Source organism: Terrapene carolina, unplaced genomic scaffold (genome assembly GCF_002925995.2).
Source record: "Terrapene carolina triunguis isolate 2854851 unplaced genomic scaffold, T_m_triunguis-2.0 Scaffold66, whole genome shotgun sequence".
NCBI classification, from domain to species: domain Eukaryota; kingdom Metazoa; phylum Chordata; order Testudines; family Emydidae; genus Terrapene; species Terrapene triunguis.
Window position 1 is genome coordinate 55,857,201 of NW_020664417.1, and position 24,215 is coordinate 55,881,415.

Genomic DNA, 24,215 nt, shown 5'->3' on the forward strand with positions numbered 1-24,215 from the left:
GTCAGACATAGGCCAAGTGACAGCCAGAGTGTGCTTGTGTGCTTCAGTATCTTATGGACTTCTACGTAGGACAGCTTCAGACAAAATGAGCTCCCAGTGATGCTTGGTGCTCTTGTCAATATAATAGTAGATATCAATCAGTTCATCTGTGGTGGCAGGGGGGGACTTCACACTTATCTCAGCCATGATGTGCACCAGGTGATATGGGCAACCCACAAGAAAAACAGACGATGTTGCTCTCAAGTAAATGCTGCAATACCCTTGTGCAAGACCATCATGACAGAAGCAGTGTCACTTCCAAAAGTCAAACTGTTTAACACAGGAATTTTCCTGGCCTCCATATTTTAATTCAAAAGCTTTAATTCCCAACCTGTACAGCAACAAGGTGATCACTTTACCTTTGCTGTCATCAAAATGTTGAATAATGAGTGGGAGCAGTTTGTTGATGCCTGCATCATTGCTGCCATCAGTGGCTAGAATAAACGAGGAATGATGCATGCTTTCTGCTAGGCAGTTCACACCGTCATTTGCCATCTCTTTGATAATTGCTGTCATCTTTATGCACACCTAGGCATATTTCTTGGTGACTTCTGAAGCAGTTTTCCGCAGCTTTTTATTAATAATATTCCATTTGGTTCAGGGTTTGAATGGTGTGTGGTAAATAATGCCTGGAGCCACACACTGAATGAGGAAGATAAAAATATTTTGAATAACTACTTATTCATTGAACGAGGCAAGGGTTCTGTAGAGAAAATACTATGCGATCTATGTGATACTGTGTAATTAAAGATTGTGTCATGATGCATATGAACAAAGGGGCTGAATTAAGACTGCACAGGCACCCTTGGCATTTCATAACTTTTGAATGTTTGACTTTGCAACCTTAAAATTCTTTTAACAAAGTTACATCACAAAAACTATGTATTATTTTGATGACTATAACACCCAGAGACTCCAAATAGATCAGGTACCGCCACTTTGGTGGGTGCTGCACAGATACACATTAAAATAGTTCCTGGTTTAAAGCATTTTAATTAGTGAGCTGGATAAACCAAGCCTGCTCAGATACATGGTAATGAATGACACACGCACACTATGATGTAGTGGGAAGTGCTGAAAGCTCTTCAGCTGCTAGTTCCTATAGGCCGGGGTGGGCAAACTACGGCCCTTCAGGGCTTTGGATGCGGCCCGTGGGATTGCCCTCTGTGGCCCCGTGGGCCCCGTGCCGCTCTCAGAAGCGGCCGGCATCAAGTCCCTGTGGCCCCCGGGTGGGGGGGCAGAGGGCTCCGTGCGTTGCCCTTGCCTATAGGCACCGCCCCCCGCAGCTTCCATTGGCTGGGAAAAGGAACCACGGCCAATGGGAGCTTCGGGGGAGATACCTGGAGGTGCGGCAAGGGCAGTGCACGTGGAGCCCTCTGTCCCCCTCCCTCAGGGGCCGCAGCGCTTCCTGGAGCGGCGCGGGACAGGGCAGGCATGCAGGAAGCCTGCCCTGGCCCCAGTGTGCACCGCTGCCACCCCAGAGCGGCTTTTGGTAAGCGGCGCCGGGCCAGAGCCCGAACCCATCCTGCACCCCATCCCCCAACTCCCTGCCCTAAGCCCCCTGCCTGCACCTCGCACCCCTCCTGCACCCCAACTCCCTACCCTGAGCCTCCTCATACATCCCGCACCCCTCCTGCACCCCAATCCCCTGCCCTGAGCTCCCTGCTGCACCCCTGTGCACCCCAACCCCCTGCCCTGAGCCCCCTCGTATACCCCGCACCCCTCCTCTGCCCCAATCCCTTGCCCTGAGCCCCTTCCTGCACACCGCACCCCCTCCCACACTCCGCACTCCCTCCCGCACCCCAAGCCCCTGTCCCGGCCCTGCATACCATTTCCCCACCCAGATGTGGCCCTCGGCCCAAAAAGTTTGCCCACCCCTGCTATAGGCTATAGGACTCTATGAGCTAAACACAGAACTAAATCTCTGCCCCTCCCAGAATGACATGTGGCCCAATTCTTTCTCTTCAGTTCATAATAGGGTTGAGGATACTGCAGGTTTATATGTATATACTCTCAGGTCTATAAGAGATATTTCTTAAACTACTTGGACTGAGGCTAGATTCTAGTCTTACTTTTACATCAGTTTTACACTTGTGTAATTCTGTTAACTACTCACAATTTACTGTAGTAGTAGAATTAAGCCCAGAGACTCTTTTTTTCTAGAGTGACCCTCCTGGTATATACTTCTGCTGTAAGGAGACAACTTCCAAAAAAGCATAAATATATATTCTTGCTTTGGAGAGTTGAAGTCTTGGAAATTAGTGTCTTTGAGTTTATTGAACAAATGTCTTACAGAATGCTATAGAATAAAGTAAAACTTTGAAGTTTTGTTTCACTGTGAGCTTGTCTACACCAACACTTAGTTCATGGCAAACTGGGATGTAAATCTATTCTGTACTAGCCGACCACACACAAAGTATCCCTGTGAACCCTGCTGCCACACACTAAAAGGCCTAGTGTATTTCAATCTATTAACGTTTCAAAGTGGGGTAGATTTACATTTCAATTTGCTGTGAATGATATGTTCATGTAGACAAGCCCTTAGATTACAGTATCATAAAACTACAGGTGTTTAACCTACAGAGTTTTGCATCTGTTCTGTTCACTGATTGTAAAAATATTCAGATGGACACTACCTAGACTGTAATTGCTCTGTGCATCTTTGCTTTCTTTATAGTAGTTTGAATCAAATTATTTAAAGCAAAGAACCTTAAATTTTATATTCTTCAACACAGCTGGCTATGAAAAAAGTCATGTGACCTAAAGAGTACATGATTACAGACTCATAGACTTTAAGGCCACCAGGGACTACCATGGTCCTCTAGTCTGACCTTCTGTGCATCACAAGCCACAGAACTTCAGTCACTCCTGCAACAGGCACATAATCTCTGGTCTTGCAACCCTACAGCACATTTCTCTTTTGCTCTACAATGGATCACATATGGGATTTTTGCTTGTTCTTTTTAAACAGAAAAAATACAGAAAGGGATCTGTTGATATTGCAAAAATCAAGTGTGTTGAAATTGTGAAGAACGATGGTGCCATTATTCCCTGTCAAAATAAATATCCATTTCAGGTAAGTTCATTTGGTTTATTTAAAATGTAATAATCTGTTTTTCAACATAGCTCAGTTATTTTATATTTGTTATTTATCTTGTAGTTTGCTTCCGATGACTTTAATGAAGTTTCTTCAGATACTGGGCCTGATTTCTCTCACTTACACCTGTTCTAAATAATTTCAGTGTAGCTAACCCAATTGACACTAGTGTCAGGGAGAATCAGGTCCATTTAGGTTTTTAAATTGAACATATGTTTTGGAATAATTCAAAAAGTTTGTTTACTTCATTTAATTTCACAATGGAAGGAAAGGGCTCAGAAGGGAAAAGGAAAAGTTTAAACAAATTATTTTGGGTCAGATTCTCTCTCATTTGCAACAGTGTAAATCCTAGTGAAGTATTAGAGGGGTAGCCATGTTAGTCTGTATCCACAAAAACAACGAGGAGTCTGGTGGCACTTTAAAGACTAACAGATTTATTTGAGCATAAGCTTTCGTGGGTAAAAACCCACTTCTTCAGCTTATGCCCAAATAAATCTGTTAGTCTTTAAGGTGCCACCGGACTCCTCTTTGTTTTAATCCTAGTGAAATTACTCTGGATTTTAACTGGTATAATTGAGAATCTGGCCTCTTCTGCCTAACAGTAATGCTTACTTTTTACCAATGAAAGCAAGAAAGATAAAAAATGCCAATGCAGATGAAGAAGACAGTGCAAGAAGTTATCTAGGGCAATATGGAATCATAAGAAGTTGTAAAGTGACATGTACAGATGGACATTTGATTACAATACGACACTAGTTAATTTTTTTTTAAAGAAAACCCAAGGGTGAAGAATAAACAAAAGAAATGGCCAAGCAAATGGTTAAAGAAAGACTGTGACTATAACATATAATTTTAAATTCCTTATTTGTCCTATCAACAGCAATTTAGATTATTAAAAGTGAAAGAATTTTTAAGTCTAATTTTTCACCATTTATGCTTTTTGCATTTTACTTATTTTGGATGATGAATACACATTTGTTAGTTTTGCTGAGCCTATTAGCCAAGAAATATTTGTTTTACACTAGATGGTATTTACTAAGAATCAAGTTTAAAATTATTGCCATATAAATGTTATTTATATTTCATTTGATTTATTTTCAGATTGTATATGATGCTAATACACTTTACATTTTTGCGCCCAGTGCACACAGCAGGGATCAGTGGGTGAGGAATCTTAAAGAAGGTAAAGACAACTTCTTAAGGTTAATATGTGAAGCCTTTAAGAGGCAAGGCAATTGCTTGAACTAGAAAAAATGAAGCACAAACTTGTATGCTCTTTGTTTAATGGCCTATATATGTATTGGGACAGATTCTGCATTGGTTTATATCATACACTCAGGGGTGAAAGTAACTTAAAGGACTTACCGGTACGCCAGAGTCCTGAGCTGTGGGGGGGCCTCAACTGGAAGGGGCGTGGCCTCAACTGGAAGGAGCGGGACCTTTAGAGCCCCGGGCCCTTTAAATCGAGATTTAAAGGGCCCTGGGCTCCAGCTGCAGTAGTGGTGGCTGGGAGCCCCGGACCCTTTAAATCACTGCTGGAGCTACCAGCTGCAGAGGCGGCTGGGAGCCCCGGGGCTTGGGAACCATTTAAATCGCTGCCTGAGCCCTGCTGCCGGAGCCCTGGGGTAGCAGCAGCGGCCGGGGGCTCGGGCAGTGATTTAAAAGGCCAGTGGCTCCCACCGCAGCGGAGCCCCGGGCCCTTTAAATTGCCGAAGGAGCCCCAGGGGTCCCGGCTGCCACCCCTACCCTGGGGCTCCAGCAGAGGGGCTCAGGCGACGATTTAAAGGGCCCGGGGCTCTGGCCGCCACTACCGCCCCGGGCCCTTTAAATCGCCGCCAGCTCCGGCAGCAGGGCTCTGGCAGCGATTTAAAGGGGTGGTAGCGGCGGCTGGAGCCCCGGGCCCTTTAAATCGCCATCTGAGCCCTGCTGCCGGAGGCCTGGGGTAGTGTCGGCGGGGCTCCGGGAGTGATTTAACGGCCAGGGGCTCCCAGCCGCCACTACCACAGCGGGGTCCCGGGCCCTTTAAATCGCCGCCAGAGCCCTGGGGATCCCGGCCACCTCTGCTACCCGGGGGCTCCGGCAGTGGGGCTCTGGCTGCAATTTAAAGGGCCTGGGGCTCCAGCCATTGCTAGGAGCGCAGGCCCTTTAAATTGCCGCCTGGGGAAGCTGGGCCAGTACGCCATGCCGGGGCGTACCGGCTTACTTTCACCTCTGCATACCGTACAACATTCTGCTTCAATCATGCCTCTGTAAATATGAAGTAACCTCAATGACATCACTGGAATTATTCTTGATTCGCACCGTCGTAATTGAAAGCAGAATTTGACCCTATGATGTTGCACAAGCTATAAGTCATCTTATCCATGTAGTTAATGTCACTGATCATGTACAGAAAATATAAATATTTATAAATGTAAAATATTATGAGCCTTATTCTCCTCTCACTTGCGCTGATTTTACACCAGTGTAACTCCATTAACTTTAATAGTTACTCCTGATTTACGTAAGAATCATAAGAATAGCCATACTGGGTCAGATCAGTGGTCCATCTGGACCAGTATCCTGTCTTCCAGCAGTGGCTGGTGCAAGATGCTTGAGAGGGAATGAATAGAACAGGGCACTAAACTTACACTTGTGTGAGGAGAAAATGATCAGGCCCTGTGTACTCAACAGTTTTGAGAGCTGATTTCCATAGGAAATTCGATCATCTTCAAATGTAACCAGTTATTGTCATTTTTCAAGGAAAAACTTGTGTTTCATGCCTTTGGAGAAAGCTATAATCTTGCGCTGTTCAGGAAAGTTGGACTCAATGGCAATATTTCATACATTTGCCTTTTTAAAATTCTTTAAATTATCCTTATGTTATTAATAATATTAAGGTCAACTGACTAAAACTGTGGTTCTCAACCTTTTTGGGCTCAGGATCCATTTATAAACCTTGATGGCCTGTCACAACCCAGTAAATGGCTTTAGTGCAAAAAAATCTGATTTATTAAATATTTCTTAGCCACAATATACAATGCACATTAAAATAATACTAGTATTAGCATAATTTAATACCAAACAAGTACACCATGGCAGCTCCTGTGACTCACGTCCTGTAGGGCTGGCTGGGCTTGGCTCCCTGCTCCGGGTGTTGTGACCTCCAGGGTTGTGGCTTAGCTCACATTTGGCCCCGCCCCGAATGGGGGGCCAGCCAGGTCAAGTGTGAGTGGCACTGCAACCTGGCGCATGGGGTCCCAACACCACTCACTGAAATTTGACCCCGCTGGTCTCCCGTCATCATGACAAGGGGCGACTAGGATAAACCTGAGAGGACCTGCAACCCTGTGCACCAGGTCCCAGTGCCTGGAGCGGGGAGCTGAACCCAGCCAGACTTGCAGGATCAGATTCACAGGAACTGCCACTGAATGGTGAGTGCGAGTTCTGCAATCACCTCCCCTACATGTCCCCAGGACCTTCCATCCTCGGGGGCAGGATCCCCCCCCACCCCAGGCTTCCTATGTGACCCTTTGACACATTCTGGCAACCTAAATTTGGTTCACAAGAAACCCTGGTTCATTTGAGAAACCCTGGACTAAGACTTGCAAATGTACCCCCTTAGTAATATTACAGTCTATTATCTGTAGGGCCTTACCAAATTCACGGTCCATTTTGGTAAATTTCGTGGTCATAGGATTGTAAAAATAATCAATTTCATGGTTTCAGATGTTTACATCTGAAATTTCACAGTGTTATAACTGTGGGGGTCCCAATCCAAAAGGGGACCGTGGGTGGGTGTGTTGCAAAGCTATTGTAGGGGGGTCATGGGATTGCCACCCTTACTTCTGTGCTGCTGCTGGCAGGGATGCTGCCATCAGAGCTGGGCGCCAAGCTCTAAAGTCAGTGCCACCGCCAGCAGCAGTGCAAAAGTGAGGATCACTCACCGGGTATGAGGGAATGGGTTACCATATGCCCAGGTTTTCCCAGCAGCGTCTCCACCCAGGTCAGGGGCTGACAACCACCCTCACTTCTGCGCTGCCTTCAAAGCTGTGCTCCCATCCAGCAGCCCTGGAGCTTCCTGCAACGGGAGAGGTTCCCAAAGATGGGTCTGACCTGGCTCCAGGAGCAGCCTCTGTAGGGAAACAGGAAATCCCGTCCCTCCCCAGCCTGGGCTGGGACTAGCAGCTGTAGCTCATCCCATGGTAGAAGCCCCCGGTTGGGGTACACTCAGCCCTGCTCCTCCCCTACAATAGCCAGATTGCATGAAGAAGATCAGATTTCATGATCGTGACACATTTTTCATGGCTGTGAATTTGGTAGGGCCATAATTATTTGTATTGAGGTAGCACCCGGGAGCCTGGGACAGATCAGGACCTTGTTGTGCTACATTCTGTACAAACACAGAACAAAAAGATAGCTTGTAAAGTCCCTGGGGGCAGAAATTAAGAATACCTTATGCTACAATCCTGTCATTTATCACAAGCTAAGAAGGGTCAGAACATGTAAGTGTTCTAATCAACAGCTACTGTAGGAAGTGCTATTTGTGATTCAATGGATAGCATTCTTATCTCTGAATCACACTGAACCAATTCTTCAATAAGATATCAGGAAGCACAGTGCTACTGTAGGTGCTGTCTTTTGGATGATCTGTAAAACTGAAGTTTTGACCACTTGTGATCATTAAAGATCTCACAGCTACTTTTTGCAAGAAAAGGATTTGGTAACGTTGGTAGGTTGGCCCACTTTCTATCTTTGGCAGTTACATCTTGCCTATCCAAATTTCTCCTTGCAGTCTCACTGATATTATGCGTAATTTCCGGACCTAAATTTTGTTTAGCGTTTCTGTGCACTATTTAACAGTTGCTTCCCAGCTCCTTTTGTGCTTTCAGGTCTATGTCATTCCATGCACTATAATCACAATTACTGCAGGCACAGTAAAACATATGGCTATCTAGGAGTTTGTCTAAAAGGCCTGATGAAAAAATCAGCTTCTGCAGAATGTTGTCAGAGAGGCCATCACTGCTGTGCACCAATTGCCCTGTGTCCCTGTCAAAGCAGACATGAGTTGGAATATTACATTAGTAATATTATGTATTGCTATATTTTTAAAGGTAAACAGAGCTATTGATGGCACAGGTTACCTATGTTCAGACTTAAGTCTATAAAGTAGGTTCCTATGAGAGCAGCTCACATTACATCATGTTTGGCCTTTCTTCTGGGCTGTTTGCTGGCTGTACATTTCTGAAACTGAACCCCTCAGATTCAGAGCTTTGAAAAAACTATAGGCAGCAATACTTTGCTAATTAGATAATGCACTCAGTGGCATTACCACTGTGTCACATGTCAGGAAATCTTGAGATAGGCAATGCTGTTACTTTGATGCTCTTCATAATAAAGGTACCCTAAAATGCTGGACTCTTTCACCTAGCTCCATTAAAGTGAATTGTTAAACAATACTCTGGGCGCACAAAAGCATTCTTGTGGAGAAGTCATCCTGTAGTTTGATGAAATTATCACCTACATTATGACTGTATGATACCCATATTAACTTGTAATGAATCTCTCAAGAGTAGTAATATTGCAATAAGTACCAGAAGTAGTATTGATTATGCCCTTATGTTAAGAGTTATAGTATTTATGAATTAATAACATGAAATTATTTTTATTAGAGCTCATACTATTTACCATTTACTTTTTATAGAAATAAAGAAAAATAGTAATATAATGGTAAAGTATCATCCTAAATTCTGGACAGAAGGAATTTATCAATGTTGCAGACAAACAGAAAAATTAGCACCTGGCTGTGAAAAATACAATCTTTTTGAAAACAGTAAGTACATAGGAAAAACATATCTCATCATTTTAGCTTGATTTTGTCTATATACTTATATGACCCTTATTATCATAGTATCTGAGCACCTTCCTTAAACAAATCTAATAAATCATGAGTGAACAGTGTAACATTGTTGCAAAAAAAGCAAACATTATTCTGGGATGTATTAGCAGAAGTGTTGTAAGCAAGACACGAGACTTCTGGTCTATTCCAGGGCTGCCCAGAGGATTCAGGGGGCCTGGGGCAAAGCAATTTCGGGGGCCCCTTCCATAAAAAAAAGTTGCAATACTATAGAATACTATATTCTTGTGGGGGCCCTTGTGGGCGGCCCTGGTCTACTCCGTGCTGATTAGGCCTCAACTGGAGTATTGTGCCCAGTTCTGGGTGCCACATTTCAGGAAAGATATGGACAAAGTCCACTTTAATTGGAGAAAGTCCAGAGAAGAGCAACAAAAATGATTAAAAGTCTAGAAAATGTGACCCGTGAGGGAAGACTGAAAAAATTGGGTTTGTTTAGTCTGGAGAAGAGAAGACTGAAAGGAAACGTGATCACAGTTTTCAAGTACATAAAAGGTTGTTACAAGGAGGAGGGAGAAAAATTGTTCTCCTTAACTTCAGAGGATATGACAAGAAGCAATGGGCTTAAAATGCAGCAAGGTGATTTAGGTTGGACATTAAGAAAAACTTCCTAACTGTCAGGGTGGCTAAGCACTGGAATCTCCATCGCAGATTTTTAAGAGCAGGTTAGACAAACACCTGCCAGGGATGGTCTAGATAATACTTAGTCCTGCCATGAGTGCAGGGGACTGGACTAGATGACCTCTTGAGGTCCCTTCCAGTCCTACGATTCTATGAGCCTGGTATTTTTATCACTCATACCAGTGTAAATGAAGAATAACTGTTGGAGTCAGTATAATTACACCAGTGTAAAAATGATAGAAGAAGAGAATCAGGACCAATATATATAGGGAAATAGGACAACATTTCCATAAATGTGTACACTAGACTTTGTGTGTCCAAACCCAAATTATGCCTTTCTGAACTCTGATTTCCATATACATGTTGCTGTTTGCCCATGTAAATCATGGGTTTTGAATGCACAACAGTGTAGATGCAAACTGGCCCTAACTATAGTAAATACTACATCTATATGTATAGGATTAATTTAGACCCTGATTCAGGAAAGCATCCATATTAAGGAAAGCACTTAAGCACGTGCTTAAGTCCAACTGAAGTCAGTGGACTTATTAGGCCTTACATGGCAACAGTGAGGCCTATTTAGAAATATTTAAGGCCTGATTCATAAATTATGATTATTTATTATTTGTACTGTAGCACCAAAAGGCCCCAATCAGGATCATGGTCAGCCTGATTCTACTAGGCACTATACAAACAGGAAGATAGTAATCCCTGCCCTGACATATGTACAGTGGAGTCCTCCAAGCTAAATAGGACTTGAGTTTTTACTGTAAAAAACAAACAGAAAAAAATGCCTCTTTTTGGGTGAAAGAGCAGCGACAGCGAACAGACATAAATCTTTTCAAGCCTTCTCTCTATATCATAAATACACAAAAAAGGGCTCAAGCACAGAGTTTTTCCCATGCCTCTGAGTATCTCCTGAGGTCATCAGGAGGGAGATCATCTCCTATTCACCACATAAGCTGTGCAGGCAGGAAGTTTCTTTTAAATTTAATTTTGAATATCCTTTTGGTGGGTTTTAGGCTTTTAAAAAGAAATTCCTTTTAGTTTTTATCTTCAAATTACTGCTATATACTCACAATTTTAATGTCAACTTAATGATTTTTTTCCTGAGATGGACTTTACATGTTCTGTGGATAGATATAGAATTCAGTCTTTAGGTCTGCCAGGCATGCACTTTTCCATTAAGTTCAATTTACCGGTACATTTTGTCTTACCAAGTATGGGTTTACAGATCTTTTTATCAGAGCTGTTTTTGTTTTCTATGAGTTTAAAAGTTTGTACTAATTGGAGGGCTGGTTAAGATGTTAAAAATCTTTGTCTGAATTTTAAAATCTTTTATATTATTGTTTATCAGTATATTTATAAATGTAACATAGTTACTTCTGCTGCATTGCTTTTAGGCATAAGGAAATCACCTTCTCCAATACCAGATAAAAATAAGGTAGGTGGAATCTTCAGAACATTGTGTAGTTCACTGCAATTGACTGAGAAGGGTTTTGTATACACTATTTAGGCTCACTATAATATGTTTCTTTCAAGGATTAGGGTCCAATCTTGCAAGCACTGCCAGGCATAGAGCCTGATCCAGCTCAAACTGACATTAATTGACTTTCTATTAATTACAGTGGGATTTGGATTGGCCCATAGTGATTATTACTTTGAGTAGCCCTATTGACTTGAATTAGAGTACTCACCATAGTAGGCATTATGGTTGGTGATAAATGTTTATAAGATTGCGCCCTTTTATAGTTAATCTATGATTTAAAAAAATAAGCCAGTATGTAAAATGCTTAATAAATTTGCCTAAACTGTTCAATACCATACGTGTAAAGAGAACCCTCTTTTATAACAGGACACCTACTTATTCAGCTGTCTGTTAATAAATAGGGAATTGCGCACCTTGTTGTTTCTTTAGGCTGAGTTTATTGCACATACCAGGGGATCCTTGCATCACTCCATTCTCCCCCATGAGATCCCAGTGTGCCACCCACTCATCCCCACTATTTCAGGGGCTTGCTGCAAGCCCCACCCCTTCCCTCATGCCAGGGACTCTGCATTACACACACCCCATTCCTCCTTTCTCCCCATGCCACAGCTTCTATGTACCATCCATTCCCTTTTCCCCCCATGCCAGGAGTTCTGTGTGTACCCCATTCCCCCATACCAGGGTCCTCCATTCTCCCCCCCATCCGATGCCAGGGGCTTGATGTGCATCTCTTTCTCTCCCTGTCAGAGTCCTTCAATCTTCTCCTGCCAAGGGCTCAGTATCCCCCCATTTCCTCTCTCCCTATACCAGGGTCCCCTATTTCCCCCTTCTGCCCTTGCCCCCATCTTTCTTTCCTTTCATGCCAGGAGCTCTGTATGCTCCCTCTTTCCTCATGCCCCTGCATTCCCATCATGATAGTGGTTGGGTGCCCCCCATTTCCCCCTCACCCAATGCCAGGATCTCCCCTAATCCTTCTTTCTCCACCATTATTTTTTCTCTTCTTTCTGTGTGGAAGATAAGTCACTGGGGAACCTGGGGTGGCAACAGGTTAAACTCTAATGGGAGGATAAGCAGAACTGAGATAGGGGTATTGTTATGCTGAGAGATGTATAATGGGTGACATCAACCAGTTTTTTGCTTTCTAGAGAGTTGCAGCAGTGCTTGAAACTTTGGCTGTACTGAATAGATGGGAGGGGCTACGTTTCCCATTTTCCCCCTTCAAATTTTCCAATTTTCCCCCAAATCAGCAGGGCTCTGCTCATTGACGCCTACAACATTTCCCTCACATTTTGGAATTGATCAGCTCTGGCATTCAAAAGTTATGATGTTACACCCAAATGCCTTCAAGTTGAGTGTAGGGCCTTGCAAGTTCAGCTAACTAGTTATTGAATAAGTTCAGAATTAACCTGGCTTTCATCTTCAATGTCTTAATGAGTGTTTTGCTTTGCCTGAATGGAATACTAGTAATTTTATCTCATTTTCAGCGAAGGCCTCCACCACCTGTTCCGCCAGCTGAGGAAGATGAAGATGAAGATGAGGAAATAGTAGTAGCAATGTATGATTTTCAGCCCACAGAGTCTCATGATTTGAGACTAGAGAGAGGTGAAGAATATACAATAATTGAAAAAAATGACATTCATTGGTGGAAAGCAAGAGATAAATATGGGTGAGACGCATTTCCATCCTTTATGCACCCACTGCACTATTGAGTAGGACTATTCCCTTAGTGCAGTAATTTATATTGATTATGCCAATCCAGATCTGATTTTGAGTCACAATCCTACAGTCTGATCCATGTTCATGGACCTTTATGCCCACATGGAATCCCATTAAACCCAGTGGGGTGCTGCACAAACCAGTTTGCAGAGCTGGGGGCTTTTATGAGTAAATTTCCTGTTATACTTCTGATTTTTTAAACTAAAAAGTACTCAATTTTAATTTTTATAGAAAAACAAACAAATCAAACACCCCCCTCATACCTCTTCCCATTTATTTTAAAGGTGTTCACATTGTCTTAATGATATTCTTCATGCTCCAACATTCACCACTTCAATATTGAAAATTGTTCAAGGTAATTTTGAGTTAGTGAAAGACAGCAGGGTTGTTGTGGTGATATATTTTGGGGAACAGCAGGCATCTGAATTCTCCTGACAATGTCAGTCAGAGTATATCCCCAGGGATGGAGTTAGGACCACCAAACACAAAGCTGGCCTGGAAGCATAGGGTTTCTCATTTTGTCCCTCCTGCAGCTTTTTCTACAGGAAGAGTGGATCGGCTCAGTATTTTAACTTTGACCCTTCTGCATACAGTGTAGCCTCATTAGATTCAGGGTAGATGAGTCAGGATAAAAAAACCACAACCCTCTATATAATGAGAATCAGAACTGGTCAATGATAAGATAAAAGAGTGCTGGTGACCTTTACTAATTAGCAGTGTGAAGAACTGTTTTAAGCATGCTTCTGTATCTTGTTACCCAGATTGTATCATGATTAATGTTTATGGCGCAATGTTTCTCTTATTCTTTCTAGAAGCACAGGATATATTCCAAGCAACTATGTAACAGGAAAGAAGTCCAACAACCTTGATCAGTATGAGTAAGTGAATATTAGCATAAAAGTGGGAAATAGGATAAAATAAACCTTAAGCTTTAGCAATTGCAAGAATATATTTTAAAAATAAATCTGTATAAATTTATAGATTACATAACTAAGATCAGAAGTGGAACTTTTTAAAAGATTTGAAATACATTCTTTTTCTGATTCTTCTTTCGCTATCACTGTTTCACGGTGGTGAATATCTTGATTTACAGTGATGGAAATGAGAGAAGATTCAGGCATGTACTTTTGAGTCCAAATTTGAGCAACAGCAAAGAAGTATTGCTAGAACAAGGGAAACATTTAAGGAACTTCATCTGTTATAAGTCTGTTTTGAATCTTTAATGTGAAGTGGCATGGTCATCTGAAAGGAATCTGACTATAAAAGAATAAAGTAGGGTCCTTTATTCTCCACTGCACCCAAGCAATGAACATAAACAGCACAATGAGAATATAGATGACCAGAGAATCTGGAACAATAAGTCCAAATTTGAACAAAAGAGATATCAGTGTGCAGTTTAAACATTAGTGCATTCAATCAGCTAATCAGCTATAAACAACTGGAAATACAACAAGCATTTTACTAACAATATGGGTAATTATAAACTTCTTATGAGAGACTTGAGAGGATGGAAGTTATGAAGCTCTTCTGTAAGCCTGTTTCTTCAAATTAAAATTTTGTTTTAAAATATCAGGTTATGAACAAGAGCAGGCATAAACTACTGTGCTGATCTATTAAAAACTTACTAACGTTTCATATGAACTCATACTAAATAAAATCAAACTGCAAGAAAAGATATGTAAAGCAGTTTATAAAACCACATTATTAATTCCAAAACTTTGGTCGAAATTATTTATGATTCACATTTCTATTTTTTGGCCAAAGATAGATATTCTTTAGGGATTCATTTTCTCATCTTTATTAGATGTTGCTCATTTTTTTCCAACATTACTCCCTGATCTTTGAGACTTTTATTGAGAGTCTTGCCTTGCTCTTTGCTATGAAATTAATAAGGAGAGATAGGAAGAAATCATGCTGAATTCTCTGGTGCAACCACTTTGCACCTTGTCACCTGCATGCTGTAGTCTGGTTCTAACCAGCTCAGGGAGCATTACTCTGGTGCAAAAGAGAGAGCTATTAGAAATTTGGCCTTGTAGTATTACTTTCTAGTGTTGCAGAGCTGATGTAGGGGCTGGGCTTGTATGCTACTTTTCCCCAAACCCCAGTGTAGCAGGAGAAAGGGGGCATAGTTGGGACATGCGATACCATGCCAATCCCCAGCTGTGTTTTTGACTGCTGTGGCCCATCGGTAACTGGCATAAATTTGAACAGCCCTTTGGCTGTTCTAACCTAGCACATAGGATTGGCTATGCACTGAGCTAGCACCAAGATCAGGGATGTGCAAAGGTAAACTTTGATTCACTCCTGACTTGCACTCTGAATAGATCAGTCACCCTCCAAAATCTAACCGACAGACTCATACCTTACTAATAAGCCCAATTAGTAACTAGATGATTGGTGTGTAAACAGCCTGTTCAAGATTTAGTTAAGATTTTCAGTTGCTTAAGGTCTTTCACTGAAATGATAGCTGTTAATACACATATTTGACTGGTATTCTGGTTGTAAAGTGAGTTATATTACCTGAACTTTATTGGGCTCCATGCTTTTGTGAGAGCCTATTGAGTTTATTTCAGAACGGTTCTGTCTATAAACTACACAATGTAATAATGACTGAACCTTCTTGTAAATTCACTATATTTCAATAGATTCAGTTCTTGTCCTCAAGTACTGCAAAATATGTTGACTCTGTTTGACTTCCTGTCTTAGTAACTACAAAAAACAAAGTGTTATGTAGTTACAAAGTTTTTTTAATTGCTAATATCTTTAAGAGTTTAGAATTTTTTTTTCAGATGGTATTGCAGAAATCTGAACAGAAGTAAGGCAGAACAACTTCTCAGAGATGAGGTAAGTATTTGTATTATTGTATCAATCCAGCACAAAATTGTTAACAAATGAAATTCTCTTAAGGTAGCTCCTCTTGTTAAAAATGAAATGATCAGTTAACTCTGACTCATGCAAATATCAGGGAGCACAAGTAAAAAGAAAGGCAGCATAACATTGCTTGGAGCCTACAATTGTCATTGTGCTTGGATTTCAGGATAAAGAAGGTGGTTTTGTGGTGAGGGACTCTAGTCAGCCGGGTCTGTATACGGTATCCCTTTATACAAAATATGGAGGGTAAGTTACTGTTGCCACTAATTACAGTGTCTGTTGTTTGAATTTGATTTGCATAGATACACAAGCTCATAGGTTACAAAAAGGAGATTTATTTGTTCAACAAAGAAATAAGCCCAATATTTTAAAAGGTGGATGCCTAAAATTAGCCCGCTGAATCCATAGTTAGGCAGCTAAATATGTAACCTGATTTTCAGAGGTGCTGAGCACCCACAACTGCTACTGGGATCAGTGCAAGTTGAAGGTGCTCAGCACCTCTTAAAATTGGACCATTTGCTGAAGTGGTTAACTTTAGGTATCCAACTTGGAAGTTTTGGCCTAAATTTTACAGTCTTAATAGTGCCTTTAAGACAAAGCCCCACTTTGGAAGTGGTGCAAATTCCTACTGCACCAAAAGGGTCTCTGAGACACATTGTACTTAAAAGCACTGCAGTGCCTCCAGGAGCTTCAGATAGAGCACAGCCAGTGATACCTTTGAAGTGGGTACACATGCTTTAATCAGTTTACCAAGGGACCAGTGACACTGAACAATACATAGGGGTGAACCCACTCATCATCGCCTCCTCTGGACACAGTACTGCCACTGTGGGTGCTAATCTTACACAGTCTTTGAGCTCCATGACCACAGTGATTGTTTCCAGCTGTTGTATGGGGGGACAAAGCAGGTGGCCATTTGTTCTTTCTTATCCATCTGGCAGGGCTAGATACAGTTTTATATGCTGTTTTCTTTTTTTTTTTAGTAGTAAAGTCATAGAATATCAGGGTTGGAAGGGACCTCAGGAGGTCATCTAGTCCAACTGCCTGCTCAAAGCAGGACCAATCCCCAGACAGATTTTTACCCCAGTTCCCTAAATGGCCCCCTCAAGGATTGAACTCACCCTGGGTTTAGCAGGCTAATGCTCAAACCACTGAGCTATCCCTCCCCCCATGTATGTATAGGTGATTTCATTTCCTATTTAACATGTACCTCTCTTCTGGATTCATTTCTAAAAATGCCATCATATTTTAATTCTTGTTTTTTAGAGAAGGTTCATCAGGAATAAGACACTACCATATAAAAGAAACAATGACGTCACCAAAGCAGTACTATCTAGCAGAAAAACATCTTTTTGACACCATTCCAGAGATAATCGAGTATCATAAACATAATGCAGCAGGTAAATGAATCTGATTTTTCTGTCAATTAAATAGAAGCAAATTGAATAGGAAAATGATGCCATCTTAACATAGTCTCTCTTCAGACTATAAATGCCCTTTAAAGGGACTATGGGACACTGCCTTTTACAAAATTTCCTGTTTATAGCGTCACTCTAAAATGTTTGTTAAAAAAATTCTTCTTTCCAGTTCATGAATAACCTCTAAATTTTACACATTGAACAAACTCCTCATAAGTAGGGAGTGTTCAGAATTATATAGTTGTTTCTTTTTACTGTACTCTCTTTCCATTAAATTTTGAATCCATCCAATATCTTCCATTAACTTACTACACAGTGGACTAGATCCTTGGCTAAGGTTTAGGGACAGACAGGTAAGACAATGGAGGGGCTCCAAATATGTTGTAAGGCTCACCTTTGCATTCCCCTGATCCTGATTCTGCTCTGTGCAATATTAGTACCGCAGAGTAACCTGAGGGTTTTAGCCAACACAGGCTACTAACAGATTCAAGGGGCTGAATAGGCAGTTGGGAATTGGTATATACATATCCCAGCAACATCCTCCATGCCAGCACTCAGGAAGGGGTGGTTTAGGAACCTATACACCAGCCATATGGCACCAGACAATCCTGCTGGCACTGTGGTGATACTGTAGCTGGTTATGCTAGCAGACAGAATCCACTGGCCATTTAGCACACACTTCAGGATATTGACCAGTGCACAGAAATTAAACAATGCAGTGACTTTCACTCAAGTCCAGACAGTGGTTGATCCCATCTCAAAGGATATATTTTCAAGATGCTTACATCAAATTTGAGGAGACCTGGGATCCCCTGAGAATTATCTGAGGAAATTTTGTTACATTATTTGAATATAAATAATTCTAAACTAATAAATCTGGAAGCAAGATAAGTGCAAATTCCTCTCCTCCAAAACATAACAATGATTCTTATTTATTGTCATAATTTTAGTTCATTTTTGAAAATTATTTACTTGGTTATTGTTCCCTCTATTTTATCCTTTATTTATTTACTTTCTTTATCTTTTCCTAACCAGGTGTTAGGAGAATATTTAGTCAAAATGGAGTTTGAATAAAAGGGATTTAATTTGAGTGACTCTTGTTATTATAAATGGGAGCTGCATGCACTAATCACCAAACTTACTGATGAGACTATACCTTTTAGAAAATCTTTCCAACTTGAGCTACAGTAGGTGCAGTCCCTCCTTAACAGCCAGTGGTGTTATTCTAGATGCTAAATGTACATTATTTTAGCAATAAAAAATACAGACAACATGTAGGCCAAATTTAAGAGTTCTTATTTTCAGAGGGGCTGAATGCTGACAGATTCAATGTTTAAGAACATAAGAACATCCATAATAGGTCAGACCAAAGGTCCATCTATCCCAGTATCCCGTCTTCTGACAGTGGCCAATTCCAAGTGCCCCAGAGAGAATGAACAGAACAGGTAATCATCAAGTGTTCAAGACAAAGCAAAGATGTACAATACATCAAGAATAAGTTCAATTCTTTTTTTTCTAGAAGAAAGAACTGTCACTATATTCTCACTTTTATTTATTTATATATTCTGTCCCCCCACTTGCATTTACCTGTGACACAAAGTTCCTTTCCTAGACCTGAAGAAGAGTTCTATGTAAGCTCGAAAGCTTGTTTCTTTCACCAACACAAGTTGGTTTAATAAAAGATATTATCTCACCCAATTTGTCTCACTAATCCTGGGACCAACATGACTATACCTACTATGTTCTAACGCCTAACATTATTTTGGGGTAGACTATGTTCCATTTATAAATTTTCTCCAAATTTTAGGTCTTGTTACACGGTTGCGATACCCAGTGACGCCAAAGAAGAAGCCTGCACCAACTACTGCAGGGTTCAGCTATGGTAATAACACACCTTCATAAATATATAGTAATTTCCTAGAAAGTGAAATTGTGTAAATCTAAATTGACAAAATATATACTAAAAATGATGGAAATCTCTAATTTTATATTGTGACTGTCTGGATTAATTCTTTAAAGCCTCACAGGAAGAGTAGATTTGGAATCCAGGTGTGTCAGTAAATGCAAGGACTACATTGCTCCTGAAGGAAGTGGTAGGAGGGTCTGTTCCTCCACAAGAATTCATTGCCCCTATGGATGCCTTGTGATCTGCATAGTTAGAGGGCCATACCCTTTCCTCCTTTGCAGGCCCTCAAGCTCTTTCCACTACTTAAATTTGGCCATCCCATACTTTGTTTTGGCTTTCTGTGGGGTGGGATGGGATGGAATGGAATGATCTGGCTCATACTTAGCACATCTAAGTGTGTGCATCTCTAGTTTATGATGCTTAGATGAATTGACAAAATTTTAGATTAGAGCAGTTTGCTGATTCAAGTCTAATATAAGTGATAATACAATGTCAATCTATATAATAGGAGTCCAGGATTGGCACTCTGTATCACTCTGAAGCCTGTTACATCTTAGAGTCAGTCTGAAACGATGGAAGCAGCTACAAGCATGGTTGAAGGTTCTTTTTGTTCAGAATACCACCAGATTCAATCATCACTGGATTTTGCAGTCAGCTACCATCCAATTTTTAAGTTCTCAGTCACTTTGACTTTATGAATTAAAACAGTACATCTATGCAGAGCCATCCTGTCCATAGGATGGACCGGAACAACAGGCCCGGGCCCCACGCTTTGGGGGGCCCCATGCTTCGGGATGCGAAGTCCAGGGTGGCCTAGGAGGTTAGCGGGGGGCCTGGCGCCGGCAGCAGCGAGCGACCCAGCCCGCTCCACCCCGCCGGCTCTCGGCGTTGCTTGTGGGAGGGGGCAGAAGCCGGAAAGAGGCAGGGCAGGGGCTTGGGGGAAGGGATGGAGCAGGTGCGGGAAGAGGCGGGGCAGGAATTTGGGGGAAGCTAGGGATGGCTCTGCATCTATGCCATGCCAAAAATCTTAGACCATTGTGATATCAGAGGTAACTCAACAATTCACCATCCTTACTCTACAACTAATTTGCATGCCTCAGTTTCACTGGTTGTATTAGGGAGATTGCACAGATGGTGGATTAGGATCAGAGAATTTAAGGCCAGAAGGGACCACCAGGTCACCTACTCTGACCTCCTGTATATGACAGATCACCACAGTGCCCAGCACCCACACAATAAACCCAACAACTGAAATTAGAACAAGATATTACAGCCTTCAAGAGACTAAATTATGTGGATTACTTGGTCCAATTGGCACAGCTGTGTACCCAACTGCCACCCGCACAAATCAACACATTGCCCAGCACCACCCCACAAATCAAAACAACCATCCACACAATACAACCAGCATACATAATAAACCCAAACACAGAGCCCCTCTCTTCAGCACACATCCCTCATCTGCCACAAATCCACACAACTCTCCCAATGTAACATAATCCACACACAAATCAATGCAACCATCCACACAACAACACAACTACTACACACAATGACCTCAAACATCACTCTGAAGCCTAGAATGTTTGTTTGAGTCAGTGTGAAGTGATGGAAACCACTACAAGCACGGTTGAGAGCTCTTTTTGTTTAGAATCGATTTATGGAAAATAAACCCTGTCAAGCTAAGGTGATATCTTTTTTTGATGAGATTACGGTTTGGTTGTACAAGGTAATAGTGTTGACATAATATATGTAGACTTCTGTAACGTGTTTGACTTGGTACCACACAGGGCCGCCCAGAGGATTCAAGGGGTCTGGGCTCGGAGCTGGGGGTCAGGGCTGTGGGGGGATGGGGTCAGGGGGGTGCCCAGCTCAGAGGGGCTGGGCTCAGAGCTAAGGGGCTGGGCTGTGGGGGGGATGGGGTCAGGTGGGTGCCCAGCTCAGAGGGGCTGGACTCAGAGCTAGGGCTGTGGGGGGGATGGAGTCGGGGGGTGCCTGGCTCAGAGGGGCTGGGCTTGGAGCTAGGGGTCAGTGCTGTGGGGGGAATGGGGTCGGGGGGTGACCGGCTCAGTGGGGCTGGGCTTGGAGCCAGGGGTCAGGGCTGTGGGGGGATGGGGTCAGGGGGGTGCCCGGCTCAGAGGGGTTGGGCTCGGAGCTAAGGGTCTGGGCTGTGGGGGGATGGGGTTAGTTGGGTGCCCGGCTCAGAGGGGCTGGGCTCGGAGCTGGGGGTCAGGGCTGTGGGGGGGATGGGGTGTCCAGCTCAGAGGGGCTTACCATGTTGCTTACCCCCGCCTCCCCTCATCCGGAGCCTCAGCGTGCCGCGTCCAGGAGCGGCCCTGGACAGCGCTGCAGCAGCGTGGTGGCTCCAGCGGGGCCTGAGCTCCCTCCGCTCGGTCGCAGCCCCGCCCCCTTACCACGCCGCTCTGAGCGACGGGAGCTCAGTCCTCGCGCGAACCACGCCGCTGCAGCGCTGTCCAGGGCCTCTCTTAGACACGGCGCGCTGAGGCTCCGGGAGAGGGGGGAAGGCGGAGGCGAGGAGGAGCCTCCGACATTCTCGTGGGGGCCCTGGTACCACATGACATTTTGATTAATAAACTAGAACAGTATACAATTAACATGGCACACATTAAATAGATTAAAAACTGTCTAATAGGTCTGAAAATGTAACTCTAAATAGAGAATCATCATCAAGCTGCTTGGTTTCCAGTGGGGTCCAACTTGGATCAATTCTTGGTCCTATGCTATTTAACATCTTTATTTATAACCTGGAAGAAAACACAAAATCATCACTGATAAAGTTTGCAGATGACACAAAAATTGAGCAAGTGGTAAATAATGAAGAGGACACTGAGGTGCACTGGGTGCAAGCAAGCAATATTCATTTTAAAATGGCTAAATGTAAATGTATACCTCTAGGAACAAAGAACGTAGGCCAGGCTTACAGAATACAGGACTCTATCCTGGGAAGCAGTGACTTTGAAAAAATGTGTGGGTTGTGGTAGATAATCAGGTGAATATAAGCTCCCAGTATAATGCTATGGCCAGAAGAGCTAGTGCAATCCTGGGATGCATAAAAATGGGAATCTCGATTAGGAGTAGAGAGGTTATTTTACCTCTGTATTTGGCAGTTATGCTGCATCACTGTGTCCAGGTCTGGTGCCCACAATTCAAAAAGGATGTTGATAAATTGTAGAGGGTTCAGAGAAGTGCCACAGGAATGGTTAGGGGATTAGAAAATGTACCTTATAGTGACAGACTCAAGGAGCTCAATCTATTTAGTTTTACAAAGTTAAGATTAAGGAGTGACTTAATTTTAGTCTATAAGTATCTCCATGGGGATATGTATCTATATAGAGATATAAGTATCTACAATATTTAATAATGGGCTCTTTGATCTAGTAGAAAAAGACATAACATGATCTTATGGCTGGAAGTTGAAGCTAGACAAATGGAGACTGGAAATAAGGTGTACATTTTTAATGGTGAGAGTGTCAAGGGTCACAGTGGATTCTCTATCACTGACAATTGTAAAGTCAAGATTGGATGTTTGTTCTAAAAGATACTCTCTAGGGATTATTTTTGGGATGTTCTGTGGCCTGTGCTATACAGGAGGTCAGGCTAAATGATCACCCTGGTCCATTCTGGCCTTGAAATCTATGAAAGAATATGACCAGGTTTAATCATCACTTGGATTCACAGTCTGTTACTGTCCAATTTGTAAGTTCTCAGCTTTTTTAAGCACACAACTTTATGAATGACACCCATGCAAGAGCATGGGCTTTCAGACTAGTATTTAATTAATGGTTTAAAAAACGGAGTCTGATTTTGACCTCTGTCTTGGTTAAAAGTTTGTTGTAGGCTGTGGCTGTTTCACAATTTATGAGATACAAAGATTTTTAAAGTGGTTCTAAAGTACACCTAAATCCCCAAATTTGCTAGTAGTATTTTCACACATTCCTCTGTCACTTTAGATCTAATATGTTCCCTATTATAATTTAACAGTCATTGTTTTTTCTTTCTTATAGAGAAATGGGAAATTAATCCATCAGAGTTGACCTTCATGAGAGAATTGGGGAGTGGTCTCTTTGGAGTGGTGCGTCTTGGCAAATGGAGGGCACAATATAAAGTGGCCATCAAAGCAATCCGAGAAGGTGCAATGTATGAGGAGGACTTCATAGAAGAAGCTAAAGTAATGATGTGAGTTGCTATATAATACTTAGCACTTATACCACAGGGCCCAGGTTTCTGGTACATATGCACTTCTTTATAAATAAAAAATTCTAGCCAGGTGAGATATGTACAGTAACTCCTCACTTAAAGTCATCCTGGTTAACGTTGTTTCATTGTTACGTTGCTGATCAATTAGAGAACACGCTCGTTTAAAGTTGTGCAATGCTCCGTTATAACGTTGTTTGGCAGCTGCCTGCTTTGTCCACTGCTTGCAGAGCTTGGTGGGGGCTTGGAGTGAGTGTGGACCAGCAGCCCCCCTATCAGCTCCCCGCTCCCCTAAGTTCCCTGTGCAGCAGCCGCCTAGCAGGCTATCAGTTGCCCGGCAGTTCAGCTGTCCCTTCCCCCACTGCCATGTGCTGCTCCTGCCCTGCCTTGGAGCTGCTTCTGGGAGCCTCCTGCTTGCTGTGCAGGGGAAGAGGGGGAAGGGGAAGAAGGGTGCTAATGTGAGGGTGTTCCCCTCCCCCCTGCTCCTGCCCACCCCATCTCCATAGAGCAGGGGGACACATGACAGGGCCCTGGACGGAGGGAGCTTGCTGGCAGTAGCTGCTGTCTCAACTTGCTGATCTACTTAAAAGGGCAGTGTACTTACAGTGGTGTCAGCGTACTTAAAGGGGCAATACGCGTCTCTCACTCACATACATGCTGTATGTCTCTGTCTCTCTCTGCCATGCTGTCTCCCCTCCCTCCATTTGTGCTGCTTTGTAGAGTATGAGGCTACATTAATAACAATGTGTTAACCTTTGAGGGCTCAACCAAGTTCATCATTTAGCAGTAAGGCATTCCCTGGGAAATATCCTACCCTCTTCCACCCTCTGACTCCACCACCTCAACCAAGCTTCACAATCATCATTGCTGTGAATAGTATTAAATTGTTTGTTTAAAACTTATTGTGTGTGTGTGTGTGTGTGTGTGTGTGTGTGTGTGTGTGTGTGTGT

At 42.6% G+C, this 24,215-nt stretch overlaps 1 protein-coding gene across 1 annotated transcript in view; it reads left to right on the plus strand.

The window, feature by feature from the left end:
- TEC (tec protein tyrosine kinase) overlaps positions 1–24,215 on the plus strand; it is a 79,600-nt gene that overhangs the window by 46,493 nt on the left and 8,892 nt on the right. The window contains exons 3-13 of the mRNA XM_026647944.2: positions 3,011–3,115; positions 4,238–4,319; positions 8,820–8,948; positions 11,054–11,094; positions 12,624–12,805; positions 13,668–13,733; positions 15,645–15,699; positions 15,893–15,972; positions 16,993–17,126; positions 18,952–19,026; positions 23,076–23,247. Of these exons, the coding sequence (XP_026503729.1) occupies positions 3,011–3,115; positions 4,238–4,319; positions 8,820–8,948; positions 11,054–11,094; positions 12,624–12,805; positions 13,668–13,733; positions 15,645–15,699; positions 15,893–15,972; positions 16,993–17,126; positions 18,952–19,026; positions 23,076–23,247 (1,121 nt within the window). The remainder of the gene's footprint in view (positions 1–3,010; positions 3,116–4,237; positions 4,320–8,819; positions 8,949–11,053; positions 11,095–12,623; positions 12,806–13,667; positions 13,734–15,644; positions 15,700–15,892; positions 15,973–16,992; positions 17,127–18,951; positions 19,027–23,075; positions 23,248–24,215) is intronic.